Source organism: Miniopterus natalensis, chromosome X (genome assembly GCF_054644295.1).
Source record: "Miniopterus natalensis isolate mMinNat1 chromosome X, mMinNat1.hap1, whole genome shotgun sequence".
Lineage (NCBI taxonomy): Eukaryota > Metazoa > Chordata > Mammalia > Chiroptera > Miniopteridae > Miniopterus > Miniopterus natalensis.
Window position 1 is genome coordinate 51,012,211 of NC_142103.1, and position 19,687 is coordinate 51,031,897.

General features: G+C 38.3%; 1 protein-coding gene across 8 annotated transcripts in view; it reads left to right on the forward strand.

Moving 5' to 3' along the window:
• ATRX (ATRX chromatin remodeler) overlaps positions 1-19,687 on the forward strand; it is a 263,885-nt gene that overhangs the window by 227,363 nt on the left and 16,835 nt on the right. For all 8 annotated transcript variants that reach the window (XM_087813462.1, XM_016207255.2, XM_087813461.1 and 5 more), the window contains one exon: positions 1,074-1,268. In XM_087813462.1, the coding sequence (XP_087669588.1) occupies positions 1,074-1,268 (195 nt within the window). The remainder of the gene's footprint in view (positions 1-1,073; positions 1,269-19,687) is intronic.

Here is a 19,687-nt window from a genome sequence, read left to right on the forward strand (position 1 = left end):
GGCCTCCCTATCCCCCTCCCCATAGCATTTTCTGGCTAGTTCTAGAAAGTTAAACATTTATAGTTCTTTTACTTAGCATACATAGAAAACCCAATAACTAAATCTAATTTGCTTATAGACACAAAGGTCAAATGATCATTGTTTTCAGTGGCCACCAGAGTCTCTTAATTTGAAGAATGTGAGTAAATAAGAAGAAAAAGTTAACTTATTATAATAACAAAGAATGTATAATAACAAAGGCTGTATAATAGTAAAGTAATTACCTTTAAATAAAAACTAAGGTATTAAAAAGCAGATACTGAACTTGAAGAAAAATAGTAAAATCAAAGAGGTGGACGTAGTTCAGGGTAATACAGGTTTATAGAATCAAGTTGCTCTTTTAACTGGTGCATCTGCTTTGGGAACAGATGCTACCCTTTCCACCTGCCTATAAATCTGGGTTTCTCAGCCAGAGACTGGTTTTTATTGGTAGGTTCTTGTTCATTTGATCTTCTTTGGCACATGACATAATTTGTAAATTACACTGTAAACTCTTTCATATTATTTAAATTAAGAATTCCTTTATGTTCTAGTTTAGAGTGTTAAATATTTAATAGATATGACATTTTTGCTATGTTAATTTCCTGTCCTGAAATTATAGAAAGTAAGACTTGATATAAAGACATTTTATAGTGATTACTAGGAGCTTATTATAGTCCATTGAAAAAGGAATTAAGCTGCTCTCTTGCAGTCTTACTTCAATAACCCCCTAAATTCTTATTTTGTGTACTCATTTATTTCTGTTTACCTTGATATCTGACTGCTCTCCTACTTCTGCCAACTTCAGAAATATGTAAAGCAACACATGAATCATATTAGTATGATAATAGAGAATGATTTTTGTCAAGAAAAACTACATTGAACAAATGAAATCTCTCATGAATTAAGTAGCACTGCTAATACAATTTGCTTTATGGTAGATATTACTATGACATTTTGCCATTTCATATTAACCAATAACTGTATTTTTACCTGATTAACTTTTGTGTTTACAAAATTTACTTATTTACATATTGTTCCTTCTTTTCACAAAGGGAACCATGGAAGATAAGATTTATGATCGGCAAGTAACTAAGCAGTCATTGTCCTTTAGAGTTGTTGATCAGCAGCAGGTTGAGCGTCATTTTACCATGAATGAGCTTACTGAACTTTATACCTTTGAGCCAGACTTATTAGATGATCCTAATTCAGAAAAAAAGAAGAAAAGGGATACTCCTATGCTGCCAAAGGTAAACATCTTTAGATTGCTAGCTCAAAAAAAATTAAAAAATCCAACATAGACTAAGGAAATTTTACTACTATAAAAGTTAGTTATCTGACTAAGGCTGTATTTCAGAATTTTTCAAAGAGCATAAAATTGTGTTTAAATGAAAGGGTGCATGGTTAGTTGTCCAATAACAGCACAAAAAGTGTAATCTGAAATACATATTTTAGGCCAAACAAAAAGTTCAGCCCTGCAGAAAAAGGTTTCTGGGCAGAAACCTTAAAGGAAGTACAGGGGTGGGCAAAAGTAGGTTTAAAGTTGTTTGTATGGGAAAATACAAATCAATAAATAATAATACAAGAATAAACTCTATACTTCATGTACTCACAGCTGTAAACCTACTTTTGGCCACACCTGTAGTATGGTTCTATTTTAATCGCCAGTAGAGGGCGTACATAATTTTAAAATTGTATATGAAATTTAACTGTCTTCCTTAACATTCTTTGCTGTCGTATAGCAAATAAGAATCAGCAAATAAATGTGTCTCTTACTTGATAGTTTTCACTGTCATAAAGCAAGTAAGACTTGGAAAAGGAGCTTAAAGGTAATCCAGTCAAGCCCTCTCATTTTATAAGTAGGGAAACAGGGTCAGAGACATTCTGTGATTTGCCAACAAGTTTCAGCTTATAAGGGGCAGAGCCAGAACTAGTATCTACATGTCTTCTGGTCCATTGCCCTTGGATAAGAAAACCTTTTTAAATATTAACGTAGGAATTTAATATGATAGTAGATATCATTTTGACCCATTGAACATAAGAGAAAACCATATGATCTCGGATCTAAATGAGGAGTTTATATATTTAAATCTATTCTAGCCCGGCCGGGCGTGGCTTGGCGGTTGACCGTCAGCCTAGGATCCAGGAGATCGCAGTTCGATTCCCGGTCAGGGCACATGCCCGGGTTGCAGGCTCCATCCCCATTCAGGGGCGTGCAGGAGGCAGCTGATCAGTGACTCTCTCATCATTGATGTTTCTCTCTCTCTCTCCCACTCCCTTCCTCTCTCTGAAATCAATAAAGATATATTAAAAATCTAGTTATCTAAAAAGCCATTTTGAGGGGAATTACAAGGGTGATACTGTTCCTATTGTCTTGGTTTCAAATTCAAGCACTTAATCTTTCATATGTCTGTTAAGAGAGTTGGGAAAGCAGCTACCGGGTTATGGTGTCACTCTACCAAAGTCACTTTAGTCATTTGTAAAAAAATTCAAAAGTATATTAGTTCCTCATATGGTTGGACACATTTAATTAAAGAAACAGTTAATAGGAGTAATTACTAATGCTAATATGAATCATTGATTTCTCCAATTAATTTTTTCTTTTTTAAAAAAATTTTTAATTGGATTTATTGGAGTGACATGGGTTAATAAAGTTATACAGGTTTCAGGTATACAATTCTACAGTACATCATCTATATATTGTATTTCCTACAATTAATTTTATTATTTTTTTAATCCTCACTGGAGGAAATTTTTTCCATTTATTTTTAGAGAGTGGAAGGGAGGGGAGAGGGAGAGAGAGAGATAAACCTTGATGTAAGAGACAAGCATCGATTGGTTGCCTCCCGCACGCGCTCCAACCAGGGCTGGGGATCAAACCTGCAACCCAGGTACATGCTCTTAACTGGGAATCGAGCCCGTGACCGTGGATGTGCAGGCCTGTGCTCTAACCACTGAGCCACGGTGGCTAGAGCTTTCCAATTTTTAATGTACATGCCAATTAAAGTAGCATGAACATTGTGTTTAGAATTTTTTTTTAAATCCTTTGTCTATGTAAGCAAATATTTTTTCTAATCATTGAACTTTTCTTCCATTTAAAGTTCACTGTTAGACAATTTAGGAAAGAGGTTTTGTTACAGCCTCTATCAAATTCCTTTGATAATGGCTTAGGCACATGGGGATTTAAATCTACCATTTTTTATATTACATTTAAAATGCTTTTTAAAAAAGAATCATTTCGGTTTCCATGCCATGAAATATTGATAATGATTTGGCTTTCTTTCTTCATTATATTTTTACAGAGAATGAGTAGCATACTTGAATAGTCTTCGGAAAATTTTCTGTAGGCAAACAAATTTGTTTATATCTTTAAAAAGCACAAATGGAATCATAACATATATTCTCTTAAGCAACTTGCTCTTTTCACCTAGATGTTTCTTGAACAACTTTCCATATTGGTACATGTACCTTTACCTTTTAAAAACAAATGCATAGTGTTCATTTGCCTTGTTTTGTTTAACTCTTTTATCTGAACACCTTTCCTATCAGTTACTTAATTGCACATATGCTTAGGTTTATAATTTTAAGAACAGTGAAATCCATTTTCAACTAGCATCTCCTAAAATTTCACTTAACTTTAAACTTCAACTTGTATGAGAAATGGCCCATGATTAGTAATGTTTCTGATAGGAAGCAAACATTTCAATTTGAAAAGAGGTAATTGATTTGAAGTTATTCATTAAATGGTAAATTTCTGATTGTATAAAATCTGTTTAATTTGATAAACCTTTATTGATTATTTGCTAACTTTGAGGTGTACTGTGAGGGTACATTAACAAAACCAAGACATTGTGTATGCTTTACACTTGATCTTAGCCAAAAGGCCGAGAAGTGATAGGTTGTCTCTGCTTTAAAGAAAATTTTAAAAATCAGCATGAAAGAAATGCTATTTAATTGTTATAGGATGTCTGGAAAGAAACCATCTGTGTTATAACTTGGCACTCTGAGTCATCAAAGATGTCATACTTTTTCATTTATAGACCTTACTGTGTTATGGTTTTGTTGTTGTTACCCTTAGCTCAAGAACAAAAATGAAAAGTATTACTAAATGTTACATTAGCACAAAGTGTTTCAGCTGTCCCACAGGTCTTCCCAAAAGGAAAATAATAGTTAACTTACTGATTTCTTACTGAGTTTCTTACTCTTTTGTTCAGATTATCTTTCTTAATGCAGCAGCAACTGCAAAACTGATAGTGTTGTTTTCAGTTTCGAGGTGAGGAAATTAAGGCTTGGAGAGGTTATGTAACTTAACTAAGTTTATACACTTAGTTGGTGGTGAAGCTGGCCTTCAAACCAAATCTGTCTAACTTGAAAGCATGTACTCTTATTATACTGTATTGCCCCCTAAATGGAGATTAGAAATTCTAAGTACAAGAAACAAGGCAGAGGACCTGGGATTCCTAAAATTGAGTGGCATTTAGAATGCTTTATTTTGTTTTAAATAAAGCTGGATTTTAAAATATAGAATGATTTCATAGACAATACCATTGTGTGATATAACTGTTAAGATTGTATAATATAACCAGTTTAGCTCATGGCTTGTAAAGTTGTAAATTCCTCAAACTTACAGAAAGCTATAAAGTTTACAAAGGTCTTTTTCATACATATTTAGTATCTGAAGAAGCTGAAGCTTAGACAGTTTGTGATTACCCAAGGGTACATGGCCGATACATGTTAGAGCTAGAACTTTACCCAGTAGTTTTCAAATTGTATTCCAAGGAACCCTCAGAAGATTTGCAGAGGTGGGCTGGGGCTACCATGTGGCTGAGTGAGTACAGAAAGGCCAGATAGACAGCACTTCCAATCAGTTTCACTACTTTTATCTCTTTTATATATTAGTCTGCAATGTAAGATTTAATTTAAAGAGAGGCTGTTACTGCTTTTTAAAAAATGTTTCAGCCCAGCCAGGCGTGGCTCAGCGGTTGAGCATGGACCTAGGATCCGGGAGATCAGGGTTCAATTCCCGGTCAGGGCACATGCCCCGGTTGCGGGCTGCAGCCAGTCAATGACTCTCTCATCGTTGATGTTTCTACCTCTCTTTCTCTGTCTCCTTTCCTCTCTCTGAAATCAATAAAGATATGTTAAAAAAAAAAAATGTTTCGAAAACACTGTACTATACCATGGTGCCTTTTTATCTGTGACAATAACTAAGTCCTGTCAGGGATCTAAAAGGGAATGCAATAAGAAATACAGATTTACCTGAAGGAAGTGATTATAGTTCACTTGTAGAAAGAAAAGTAACGTTTTAAAAAATCAAAGAATTAAGTCCTGGCCAGTGTGGCTCAATGTTTAGAGTGGAGACCTTGCACCGGAGGGTCATGGGTTAGATTCCCAATCGAGGGCACGTACCTGGGTTGCAGGTTCGATCTCCGACCTGGTTGGGGTGCATGCGGGAGGCAACCAGTCGATGTATTTCTTTCACATCAATATTTCGCTCGCTCTCCCTTTTCCACTCTCCCCCTCCTTCACTCCCTCCCTTCTACTCTTTCTAAAACTCAATGGAAAAAATATCCTCAGGTGAGGATTAACAACAACAAAAAAATCAAAAGAAGTAAGGTATTGAATGTTTTTGCCATAGTACAGTAGCCCCCCCTTATTTGTGGTTTTGCTTTCTGCAATTTCAGTTACCCGTGATCAACCGCGGTCTGAAAATAGTAAATTTCCCAAACATCAACATTTTATCAAGGCTTGATGAGCTAGGATCACCCAAAGCAGGTGATTCTCCTTCTGATGTACGTCAGAAGGTCAATAGTAGCCTAACACTACATCACAATGCCTATGTCATTCACCTCATTTCATCTCATCACGTAAGCACTTTATTATCTCACATCATCACAAGAAGGATAAGCACAGTACAATATTTTGAGAGCCCAACCACATTCATATGTTTTATTATAATAAATTGTAATTGTTCTATTTTATTATTAGTTATTGTTACTCTCTTACTGTGCCTAGTTTATAAATTAAACTTTATCATAGGATGCATGTATAGGAACAACATACTGTATATTGCGTTCGGTACTATACACATTTCAGGCATCCACTGGGAGTCTTGAAACATCTCCCTGGTGGATAAGGGGGGATTACTGTATATAGTTAAAAAACAGAGGATGGAGCATTCAGGTATGGTTTTAATGGAAAAAGTCAGACTAACTGGCCCATAAAGGATGGTTAGTAATAGGAGAGAATGAGGTGTGGAGGTAGGATGAAACAGTTTGGGCAAAAGGAAAGGTAAGTTATTTACATACTAGACTGAAGGTCTGATGAATAAATTCACCAGATGAAGAGTTGAAATTGGATGGGTAAGGTAGGACCAGGTTATGGAGAGCCATGAAAGGTAAATGGAGGCATTTGAATTTAAAATAGTGTTCATTATAAGTTTATGAATGGTGCTGTTGTATGGTGAATGTGGATTTTTGGAAAATTAGCCTGGCAGTAAAATGCAAGATGAGGACATACAATAGGGTAATGATTGTGGAGTAAATCAGACATTTCAAGAAAATAATTGACAGAACTCAATAACTTACAGTAGGCTGTAGGTTTTAATCTGTAGGCAGGGAATAATTTAAATAATGAAGCTTATTTTTTTATTCATTGATTAAAAATTTTTAGGTATCTGCGATTTGCCAGTATTATGCTGGTTACTAAGTATACATTGATAAGTAAGACTAGATTCCTGCTCCTTAGGAGCCTGTGATCTAATGAGCGTACCCTAAGCAAATATAATAAAAGCTATGGGTTCTATATTAGATGTCTATATAGGCACCAAGGAAGGAGTATTTGGTTCTTTCTTGGAAAAAATTGGAATGGGGAATTGACATTAGGATGACTTGAACTGATGTTGAAAATAGAAGTGGGTAGCTTTTGCATTGCTATGAGGGATAAAGGTGAAAGCCCTTCAAGAGTAGCTGCAGACAGAAAAAACACATGCATAAAATAGCATAGTGAGTTTTAGGAGTCTCAAGTAGTTAAAAATAAAGAATGGAGTGTAAAGAACTAGTGGTTGAGTAACAGTGGATGTGGGAAGAGGTGAGAACGAAGACTGACCATAGTAGTTAAAGAGTTGGAACATTGTGTTATATAGGCTGTGGGATCTATTTAATGACTTTTAAGCACAAGACCAACACCAAAATTTCATTTTCGAAAAATCACTTTTGGTATTAGTGTGCAGAATGGATTGGAGAAAAGAAAATGGATGTTAAGATACTTGTTAGGATGCTATTAAAATTATCTAGATGAGAAGGGGTAATGCAGTCCTGAAGTAAGGTGGTAGCAGTGGGATAGAGAAGTACCAGGCCCAATGTAGGTACTCTAAAGGGGAGGGGGGACTCCTATAATAATGTCAACATTAAAAATTTTTTTAATAAAAAAATGTTAACTTCCCAGCTGGCATGGCTCAGTGGTTGAGCCTTAACCCATGAACCAGGAGGTCACGATTCGATTCCTGGTCAGGGCACATGCCCGGGTTGCGGGCTTGATCCCCAGTAGGGGTGTGCAGGAGGCAGCCGATCAATGACTCTCTCATCATTGATGTTTCTACTATCTCTCCTTCTCCCTTTCTCTCTCTGAAATCAATAAAAACGTTTTAAAAAAATGTTAACTTTGTTTCCTAGGCTTATATTTAGAATATTATATAACTGCTCACTACTATTTGGTTTTTATTTCCTTTAATACGATTTGAAAATTTGTCCTCTCTGAAAATGGGTACAAGTAGGTGTTTTTTGATATTCATAGTGAGTGATTTCTTGGTATTTGAGCCTGCTCTTAAAGACATTTCAAAGTTGGGTTCTATTATTATAGTACAATTGCAACCACCTTTGTTTTTATGTATAATTTTTAAGATGAAAGACTGCAAAAAATGATACATTTTCATTTCCCCCTCAAATTGCTATTATCTAAATAATGATTAAATTGCATGCCTTTTTGATATATTTTTTCTTTGTCCTTTGATAGTTCTGAAGGTATTCATTTTCAACTTACTTAATATGCAATTATTATATCTTCCTGCCTTATCACTTCCTCTTTAAGTTGTTATTATATAACTCCCCTTCCTGTATTTCTGTTCTTGTTTACTTTCTTCTACTTCTCCACTTTTTTTTTCTTTAAATATATCTTTATTGATTTCAGAGAGAGGAAAGGAGAAGGAGAGAGAGAAACATCAATGATGAGAGAGTCATTGATCGGCTGTGAGGGCATGTGTCCTGACCGGGAATCGAACCCTGATTGCTTGGATCCCAGGTCTATGCTCAACCGCTGAGCCACGCCCGGCCGGGCTACTTCTCCACTTTTTAATTAAATTTAGTATCTCAGCCTCAGTTTATTAACCACCTGACTGTTTCTTTTTACTTTTACAGCTCTTTAAAGGCAAGAATGATATTCTTTGCTCCTTTTCTTTCATCCATAATGAATTATACAGTGCTAGCACTTTTATATGGCCTGTTTTGAAATTCTGATCACCTTTACAGTGATATTTAACTGGACTTTTTATTGCTTCTTAATGATCATTGAAAAGTGGTGTTAGAATTAGACTTAATTTTCAAACAGTAAAATTGAAATGAAGAGTGATTTGTCTGTCACAGCAGGTGTGTGAAAGGTAGAGAACTGGTGCTTTAATTCTGTCCTTAGTTCTATATACTGAACCAGCTATCTTAGCTCTATTTACCACTCCATCCCATGAATTATATTTCGTTAAATCCTCTCATTGTTTTTTTGCTGTTTTTGGTGCTGCTGCTTTTCCTTCTTTGAAATATTATGTTCTTCTAGTCTTGTGAACCTATTTCTTAATATTACTGATTTTAGGGTCTCCCAGATCATGTCTACCAATAATCTGTTCATATCTTTAGTTGTTCAGGGAATTATGTTCCTCTGCTGTTTTGAAACTTCACCATAATCTAAACTTATGAATAGTTTTCATACAAGTTTCCAGTGATACTGATTTGTTGAGTGATTCCTAACTTTTTAAAATATTAAGGTAATATCTAACCTCTGTTAATGTTTATGTAAATTGTGTTAGGGAAAGTACCTTTTCTGGTAATAAACTTAGAAATTACACAGATATCAGAGAAGAACATTTTGGTTAGTGTCATGTTTCATAACATGCTTAAGTGGGAATATAGCTTAAGCTCTGTACCCTTTATTAAGAAAATAAAAGTCAGTAAAACTGGTATAGAAATTTTTTTTTGCACTTCCTTTTTCTAGCACTATACTATGTGTGTCTTTTTAAATGTGGACTGTGTGTTGGTAATTACAGGGAGAACAAATGAGGATTTAAATTCAAGTAACCAAAGTGAGGTTTTAGGTTTTCCTTCCTCCACCCTGATGTTGTGCACAATTTTCTCCATTTGTCTTTAGTCCTTTATTCAAGTTTTAAAACCTCAAAGCATAGTTTACTGAACAGAGATGTTATTGTGCAGTTTTATTATCCAGCAGATGGTAATACAAGGTTTTACCTCATTCAAACTTAACATTAGAGAGAAATATACTCCATTAAAATAATTTGATGTGAAGTGTAAAATAGCTAATCAACCTATTTTAGGAACTTGCATACATTTACTTTTGACAATAAAGGTTCAAAAGAACCCATTTAATTGTAGGGCAAGTAACCTATAGCATATTGACCACACAGTGGCATATGAACCCAATTTTTGTTGACGTGTACTTCTAAGGAGCCATGCAAGTATATATGAGGTTTGATGTCATTGTCTCCTACTTCTCTGCATGTTAAAACAAGTTTCTATATTTGTATTCACTGGCATAAAAATAATTATTCATCTGAATAAGACTAGATCGCCAGAAATCATAATAAACTCTAGAGAAATGTTTTAATTCTACCATTTCTTTGGTAGAATTAAAAAGTTATAAAAAGTCTCCTATTCAGTGTTTGCTGGGGTGGCCGATGCTAAGTAAAAAGAGTAAATGGTTTAAGCCCTGTCCTTTTATCCAGGTAACCTATCAACAACCCTTTTTAGGATGTAATCTTAGGCAAGGCACGTAAACTTTCCAAGCCTTATTTCCCTAAGATAAGAAGATAGTAGGGCCTACTTCACAGAGGAGATAATCCATATAAAGTACACTAACACATAGCAAGGGCTCAAAAATTGGCTGCTATTTTGTTTCCACAATTATTATTAATATTGCGATTACACTCAATTCATTTTCCTGAAACCATATAGACTTAAATTTCACAGGAGTCATATGAGGGTTTGATCCTTAGGAGAATATATTAAGCTTACTATCACAGATTAATAAAAGACTAAAAATCATTTAGGGGCTGGCCAGAGGCAGTAATCTCAGCTAGGGTGCAGAAGAGACAGGCGTTTGAAGGTTGAAATCCCTTAGAAATAAATTATAATAAAAAAGGAATATAATAATACTTAATTACTACATATTGATAATCACTTCAAATGATGTTAGTATACATTTGTTTAAGAACCTTTACCCTTTGTAACATTAAAAAATTTTTTTCCTTTGAATAATACATACAAGCCCTAGCCTGTTTTGCTCAGTGGCTAGAGCGTCAGCCAGCAGACTGAAGGGTCCTGGTTTCGATTGCAGCCAAGAGCATGTACCTTGGTTGCAGGCTCGGTCCCTGGCCCTGGTCGGGGGACGTGCAGAAGGCAACCAATTGATGTGTCTCTCTCACATCGATGTCTCTCTCTCTCTCTCTCTCTCTCCCTCTCCCCCCCCCCCCATTCCACTCTCTCTGAAAAGCAAATGGAAAACATATCTTCAGGTGAGGATTAAAAATAATAAATAAATAAATAAATGCCTTATACCTTTTTAAAAAAGAATAATGCATACTATTTTAGAAGAATTGTCTATGTTATAGCCAGTTGATACCTCTGTAGTAATTTTTAAAAGAAGGGGTGTTCCTAGTGTACCTCCACAAACTGCAAAATAAAGACTTGTTAATAGACTAACCATAATTTCGTTATTTAAAGTGCTGCTCTAGCCCTGGTCTGATAGCTCAGTTGATTAGAATGTCACCCCGATATCTGAAGGTTGCAGGTTTGATCCCAGGTCAGTGCACATACAAGAATTAATCAGTGAACCAGTGAATACATGAGTATTCAATCAATCAATCAATCTCTCTCTCTAAAAAAAAAAAAGAAAAAAAAAAAGAAAGAAAATTAAAGTGTTACTCTGTATCTTATTTGATTGTGTCACCTTATAACATAAGAAAAACTTAAGGAGCCAAAGTCAACAAGTATTTTAGGGAAACCACTTCTGTTAAACAGACCATGGTACCAGTGGTATCCCGAAGTATCAGCCTTCCTATCCGTGGCAAGTTCTTACAGATCACTGCTAATGGAAACATCAACATATAAGAGGCCTCCTTGCGAACAGAGTTGGAGATGGAATGCAAAATTTCATTCGGGAGGATTTGGGGTAGACTTCAGGAAGTATCACTCCTTTTTTTAAAAAAATTTATTTTAACTTTTTAATTGAATTTATTGGTTAATAAAATTATATAGGTTTCAGGTGTACATTTCTATAGTACATCATCTGTATATTGTATTGTGTGTTCACCACCCCAAGTCAAGTGTCCTTCCATCACCATTTATCCTTCCTTTACCCTCTTCTACCTGCCACCACCCCCTTTTCCCTCTGGTAATCACCATAATGTTATCTGTGTCTATTGAGTTCTTTGGGGTTTTTTTTGTTCTTTTGCTTATTCCCTTTAACTTTTTCACCCAGCTCTACAGCCCCCCTCCCCTCTGAGAGCTTGTCAGTCTGTTCTTCATCGATGAGTCCATTTTTACTTTGTTAGTTTATTTTGTTCATGACATTCCACATGTGAGTGAAGTCATATGGTACTTCTTTGTCTGACTGGCTCTTTTCACTTAGCATAAAACTCTCCAGGTCCACCCATGCTGTTGCAAAAACCAAGATTTCCTTCTTTTTTACAGCTGAGTAATATTCCATTGTGCCAATGTCCCACAGCTTTTTTATCCAATCATCTACTGATGGGCACTTGGGCTGTTTCCAGATCTTAGCTATTATAAATTGCACTGCTATGAACATAGGGGTGCATGTATTCTTTCTGATTGATGTTTTGGGATTCTTAGGATATATTCCCAGAATTGACATTACTGGGTCAAAAGGAAGTTCCATTTTTAATTTTTTGATGAAACTCCATACTGTTTTCCACAGTAGCTGTACCAATCTTCATTCCATCGACAGTGCATGAGGGTTCCTTTTTTTCTTCTTTTTTTTAATCCTCACCTAAGGATATTTTTTCCATTGCTTTTCAGAGAAAGTGGGAGAGAGAGAGAAAGAGACAGAAAGAACCATCGATTGGTTGCCTCCCACACGTGGCCCCCAGCGACCCAAGCCCGCAACCGAGGTACATACCCTTGGTCGGAATCGATCCCAGGACCCTTCAGTCTGTGGGCTGACACTCTAACCACTGAGCCAAACCAGCCAGAGTGAGGGTTCCCTTTTTTCCACATCCCTGCCAGCACTTGTTTGTTGATTTATTGGTGATTACCATTCTCACAGGTGGAAAGTGATATCTTGTGGTTCTAATTTGCATTTCTCGGATGATTAGTGATGTTGACCATCATTTCATGTATCTGTTGGCCATTTGTGGCCTCTTTGGAGAACTTTGTATTCAGGTCCTGTCAATTTTTTTATTTGATTGTTGTTGTTTTTTGATGTTGAGTTTTTTAAGTTCTTTGTAAATTTTGGATACTAATTCCTTATTAGATTTATCATTGGCGAATATGTTCTCGCATTCAGTGAGTTGTGTTTTCATTTAGTTGATGGTTTCTTTTGCTATGCAAATACTTTTTACTTTGATGTAGTCCCATTTGTTTATTTTTTCATTTGTTTCCCTTGCCTAAGGCGATCTATCAGAAAAAAAAATTGCTCCCAGAAGTGTCTGAGGTTTTACTGCCTATGTTTTCTTGTAGGATTTTTATGGTTTCTAGCGTAACATATTTTTTTCCGCGTTGATTTTTAGAGAGAGTGGAAGGTGGGGGAGGGAGAGAGAGAGAGAAACATTGATTGCTTGCTTCCAGCAGGGACTAAACTGGGGCCAGGGATCAGACCTGCAACCCAGAGATGTGTCCTTAACTGAGACTCGAACCTGAGACTCTTTGGTGCACAGGCCAGTGCTCTAACCAGTGAGTAATGCTGGCCAGGGCTTGAGTGTAACATTTAAGTCTTTAATCCATTTTGAGTTTATTCTTGTGAATGGTATAGAAAGGTGGTCTAGTTTCATTTTTATGCACATATCTATCCAATTTTTCCACCACCATTTATTGAATAGACTACCTTCACTTGATTGTATGTTTTGCCTCCTTTGTCAAATATTAATTGACCATAAAGGCGAGGGTTTATTATTTTTTCTCACCCTAGTATAGTTTTTCCATTGGTTTTTTTAGAGAGAGTAGAAGGGAAGGAGAGAGGAGAAGAGAGTGAGAGAGAGAGAGAGAGAGAGAGAGAGAGGGAGAGGAACATCGATGTGACAGAGACATATTGATTGGTTGCCTGCTGTACCCACTCTGCCCGGGGCCTGGGATGGAACCTGTAACCCAGGTATATGCCCTTGACCAGAAATTGAGTCTGTGACCCTCCGGTGCCTGGGTGGATGGTCTAAACACTGAGTGACACCAGCAAGGGCTATCAGTCTCTGTTTTTTTTTCTTTTTTTCTTTATTGTTGGAAGTATTACAAATGTCCCTGTTTTCCGCCATTCACCCCCTTCCCCTTCCTCCTAGGCCTTCACCACACTATTGTCTGTGTCTAGGGGTTATGCATATATGCATATAACTTCTTAGTTTAATCTCTCCCCACCCACCCCTGCCTTCCCTCTGAGATTCATCAGTCTATTCCATGTTTCTGTGTCTCTGGATCTATTTTGTTCATCAGTTTATTTTGTTCATTAGATCCAACATAGGAGTAAGATCATGTGATACTTATCTTTCTTGGACTGGCTTATTTTGCTTAGCATAATACTCTCCAGATCCCACCATGCTGTCTCAGGGTAAGGGATCCATCTTTTTAACAGCTGCGTATTATTCCATGGTGTAAGTGTCCGAGAAGATGCTTGATACAATTTCAATCTTCTTGAACTTATAGAGACTTGTTTTGTGTCCTAACATGTGGTTTGTCTTTGAAAACGTCCCACGTGCACTTGAGGAGAATGCATATTCTGCAGCTTTGGGGTGAAATGTTCTGTATGTGTTAATTAAATCCATCTGATGTACTGTGTCATTTAGAATCACTGTTTCCTTGTTGATTTTTTTGTCTGGAAGATCTATCCAGTAAAGTCAGTGGGGTGTTAAAGTCCCCTACTGTGATTGTATTGCTGGCACTCTGTCCTTTAAACCCCTCCAGAACTGTGTTCTTTTCCAGCCCGTGTGTCTTTTGTTCTGAGGTGGGTCTCTTGAGGACAGCATAATTTGGGGTCTTGTTTTCTTATCCATTCAGCTACCCTATGCCCTTTGATTGGAGTGTTTAATCCATTCATATTCAAGGTTATTATTGATAGGTGCTTATCTAATGACACTTTATTTCTTTATGTCCTTGTTTCTCGTTCTCTCTATTTCAACTTCTTATTACTGCAGTCCCTTGAACATTTCTTGCAGTGCCAGTTTGGTGGTGATAAACTGCTTTAGCCTTTTTTTGTCTGGCAAGCTCTTTATTTGACCATCTATTTTGAATGATAGCCTTGCTGGATAGAGTAGTCTTGGCAACAGATCTTTGTTTTGCACTACCTTAAATACTTCATGCCATTTACTTCTGACCTGTTGTAGAGTTTCTAATGAGAAATCAGCTGACAGCCTTATGGGAGCTCCTTTGTAGGTAACAGATTGATTTTATCTTTCTGCCTTTAGGATTCTTTGTCTTGAATTTTTGGAATTTTAATTATGATGTCTCTGGGCATGGGCCTCTTTGGGTTCTTCTTGCTTGGGACTCTCTGTGCCTCCTCAACTTGCGTGACTTTTTTCTTTACCAGTTTAGGGAAGTTTTCTGCCATTATTTCTTCAAACAGGTTCTCGAACACTTGCTTACTTTCGACCTCCTCTTGTACTCCTTATGATGTGAATATTGTTATGTTTCATGTTGTCCTAGGGCTCCCTTGAACTGTCCTCCTGTTTTTTAATTGTTTTTTTTTTTTCTTTTTGGTTCTCTGATTAAGTGCTTTTTTTCTACCCTGTCTTCTAATTTGCTGATCTGATCCTTAGCTTCCACTAATCTGCTGTTTATTCCTTCCAATGTTTTCTTTTTTATCTCTACTGTGCAATTCTTAATTTCCTTCATAGTTTCCATTTATTTTCTCATGCTGTTGAGCACCCTTATGATCATTATTCTGAACTCTATAACTAATAGATTGTTTATCTCCATTTCATTTAGCTCTTCTTCTGGAGAATTCTTTTCTTCTTTCATTTGGGGCTTGTTTTTTGTCTCTCCCCTTCCTGGCTGCCTGTTTGGATTAGTTTATGTATTATGTAGATCTGCTAGGACTCCCAGGCTTTTGGATAGTCTCTGGTGCAGGCCAATGTCACACACTGTTTGTGCCTGGCCTTGAGTACCCTGTTTGAAGTTTTCCCCACTCCATAGCTTGTGGTTCCCTCTGCTGGGGTTGGGTGTGTTTGGAAAGGACAAAGACGTGTACCAAGGTCTGCTTTTCCAAGCCCTTGGCTCGGAAGCTAATCAGACAAAGACTTAAAGCATCCAGTCAGTTTCTTAATGAGCCTCCGGTTTTCCAATAGGATGGAGCAAGGGGCAGTTGCTTCCCTCCCCCCAGGCAAAAGCTGCCTGGATGGTAAATGTCTGCCTAAGAAAGATGTCTTCTGCAGTAGGGGGAATGACTCAGCACAGGAATCTAGATGGCTGCATCCTGAGCTCTCTTCTCCAAGCCAGCACCCCTGGTTTCTCCTCACACAGCTCTCATTCACTCTGCCTTCCGTCCGCTGGATCCCAAGGTTGGTGGCTGCACACAAAACTTTGTGCATTGACCCTTTAAAAGGGTGCCTGCATTTCCAGCCGTCCTTTCCTGGCAGACAGAAACCTTGCTGCTTTTCACAGCCAGATATTATGTGGGCACCTTTCTCAGTTCTGGTGTGCTGGACTGGGAAGCCCAGCTTGGGGTTTAGACCCCATGGTTCTCAGTAGGAACCCCTCGCAGCTGACATATCCCTCCAGAACTTCAGCTGTTGCCTGTGGGAGCCCAGTGAGCCCTCTTACGACTCTGCACTTCCTACCAATCTCTATGGGGTTTCCATTTTTCATTCTTGGTTATGAGGGTACTCTCCAACCAGTCTTCAGTTACAGTTGATTATTCAGGATGGTTTTTCTATATTTTAGTTGCAATTTCAGTTTGGTCCTGGGAGAATGTCAGTATAGCTTTTACTCAGTCTGCCACCATCTTGGAATCTGTGAATTAATTTTTGCACTCTCTATTCTGTTCCATTGATCTGTATATCCGTTTTTATGCTACTTCCATGCTGTTTTGCTTACTGTGGCCCTGTAGTATAGTTTGATATCAGTTAGCGTGATTCATCCAACTTTGTTATTTTTTCCTGAAGATTGCTGTGGCTATTTGGGGTCTTTTGTGGTTGCATATAAATTTTTGCAATATTTGTTCTAGTTCTGTGAAATACGCCATTGGTGTCTTGATAGTAATTGCATTGAATTTTTGCATGTATGTTCATCAGGGTTATTTGCCTATACTTTTTTTTCTTTCTAGTGTCTTCATCTGGTTTTGGAATAAGGGTAATACTGGCCTTGTAAAAGGAACTTGGGAGTCTTCCTTCTTTTTGAATAGCTTGGGAAGAATAGGTATTAGTTCTTCTTTGCATTTTGCTAAAATTCACCTGTGAAGCCATCCAGCCCTGGACTTTCGTTTGTTGAGAGTTTTTGATTACTACTTCAGTTTCACTAGTTGTAATCTGTCTTCCCAGATATTTTATTCTTTCTGATTCAGTTTTGTAAGATTGTATGTTTCTAGGAATTTATCCATTTTGTCCACATTGTGCCATTTGTTCCCATATATTTGTACATAATATTTTCTTACAATCTTTTGTATTATGTGGTGTCAATTGTTACTTCTCTTTCATTCCTGATTTTATTTGTTTGGGTTCTCTTTTTTTTTTTTCCTCGAACAAAGGAACAAAGTTAAACAAAGTTTGGGCTTTGTTTGTTGTTCTTTTTCAAGTTCCTTTAAGTTAGGGGTGGGTAACCTTTTTTCTGCCAACGGCCATTTGGATATTTGTAGCATCATTCGCATGCCATACAAAATTATCAACTTAAAAATTAGCTATGAGAAAAGCTCCTAGATTTATTGAATTTCGAGTCCCACTTGTGGTTGCCTTGGCAGGGCCAGACCCCAAATGATTTCGGCCCACTGGTTAGATGTTCCCCACTCCTGCTTTAAGTGTAAAGTTAGATTGTTTATTTGCATTTTTCTTGTTTCTTGAGATAGGCCTGTAATACTATGAATTTCCCCGTTAGGGCTGCTTCCCTGTGTCCCATAGAGTTTGGGTTGTGTTCTCATTTTCATTTATTTCCAGGTATCTTTTGAATTCTTTTTTCATCTCATTGTTACCCCATTTATTGTTTAGTTATCCTGGTTCTTTTTTATGGTCGACATGTCCTTTTTCATGCTGTTGATCATCCTTATAGCCATTTCTTTGAACTCTATATCTAAATTGCTTACCTCCATTTTGTTTAACTTTTTTCTGGAAATTTCTCCTGTTGTTTCATTTGGGGCATGTTTCTTTGTCTCCCCATTTTGGCTATCTCCTTGTATTTGTTTCTATGTATTAGATAGAACTGCTATGACTTTCAGTCTTGGTCAGGTGGCATTATGTAGTAGGTGTCCTGTGGGGTCCTGTGTTGCAGTCTCCTTGTTCACCTCCTTTGGTGCTCCAGGAATATTTCTTGTGCAGGTTATGTGGGCCCTCCTGTTGTAATTGAGTCTTGATTGCTATTGACCCATTCATGCATGGGATCGACTCTCAGCCTGGCTGACTGTCAGGTTCATCCCCAACCATAGCAGATGAGCTGATTTGCAGGTAATGACCACACAAAGTGGAATCCACCTCAGCAGTTCTGGTGCCCGCCAAGATCTCCCATTCATATGCCACTTGCAAAGCTTATTAGATCCTACTGTGGTATTTTCTGAGGGTGGCCAGTGGGTGTGTTGGTTCTGGGCCTCTTGGGAGAGACTTTGATGCAGGCCAGTTTCAGATGCTGCCTATGACTGCCCCTGGGCATCTTGTTTGGAACTAAAAGCGATCTACAGTTTGTGGCTGCCTCTGCTTGACCTGGGTACATGTGGGAAGGACCAAGCTGTGCTCCAAAGCTGGCTTTTACCAACTCCAGGCCCATTGGCAGGTCAGCAAAATTCCCAAGGCACTGGGAATTTTCCCATGGAAACTGCCTCCACTTGCCAGCTACCTGAAAGAGCCTCTGGTCAAACTGGAGTTGCATGAGGTAGGTTCTCAGTGAATCACCAGGTAGGGTTGAGTGGTGTTCACCAGATTGATACAGGTTCAAACTCGTTGCCAGTGTTGGGTCTGAGGCCACTCAGCAAATGTCCCCATGTATACCAAGTGTAAACTCCACCTAGTGGCTTCTCGCCTGCCTTTGTGTTGGGGCAGGATCTCAAGGATTCGTCAGGGTGAGGCCAGCAGAGTTCATTAGGCCCAAAGAGACAAAGATTTTGCCATGTGAAAGAAGGTTTCTGGTCCAGTTGGGCATGGGAGGAGAAAATGGCCCCTATCCTAGAGCCACACAGCTCAGTCTGTCTGAGATTCTGCTGGGAGATGGAGCTCAACAGGTTAGGGTGCAGGGAATCAGGAGGATAGGGCTAGTGGATCTCCTGTTAGGAGGAGGTGCCAGTCAGGCTTCAGGAAGGGTGGGAGGGGGATATGACCCCCTTCCCAGAACCACACAAGTCATTCTGTACCAGATTTTGCCCCTAACTCGGCAGGATGAAGCCGCCACTGGGAGTCAGGCAAGTGGGGCTAGTGGATCTACTATGAGGGGGAAGCGCCAGTTAGGTTCCCGAAAGTGGGGGGAATGGCCCCCGCCCTAAGCCACAGACTCATCAGCAGGGTGTAAGCTCTGCAGGGTGGTGTGAGAGGGAGTCCAGAGGGTGGAGCTCTTGCATTCCCCTGAGCTGATGCTGAATGAAGGGGATTGATCCACCCAAGAAAGATGGCATCTGTAGTATAGGAGAGGGACTCAGCATGGAGATGCTGGTGGCTGTCCCTTCAGGTCTCTCCCCAGGGCCACAAACCCCAGACTCCTCACATGACTCTAGTCTGCTTTACCTTCTCTCCACTGGAGCCAAGGGTGAGTGGCTGTGAACAAAATTTTGTGCGTCAGCCCTTTAAGAGGGTGCCTGTGTCTCTAGAGGAGTCCTGTCTCTCCCTGGTGGACAGAAACCATATATTTTGTGGCTGCCTCTTCCTGGCTCTGTTGCTCTGGCCTGGGGAGCCCGGCATGGGGCTGAGAACCCATGCTCCTCAAGGGGGAACTTTGCAGCTGAGATACCCATTTGGAATCTCAGCTTCCACATGTGGGAGCTGGTGAGATTCCAAATTTCGTGTCTCCGCCCTTCCTACCAGTTTTGATGTGACTTTTTCTGTAAA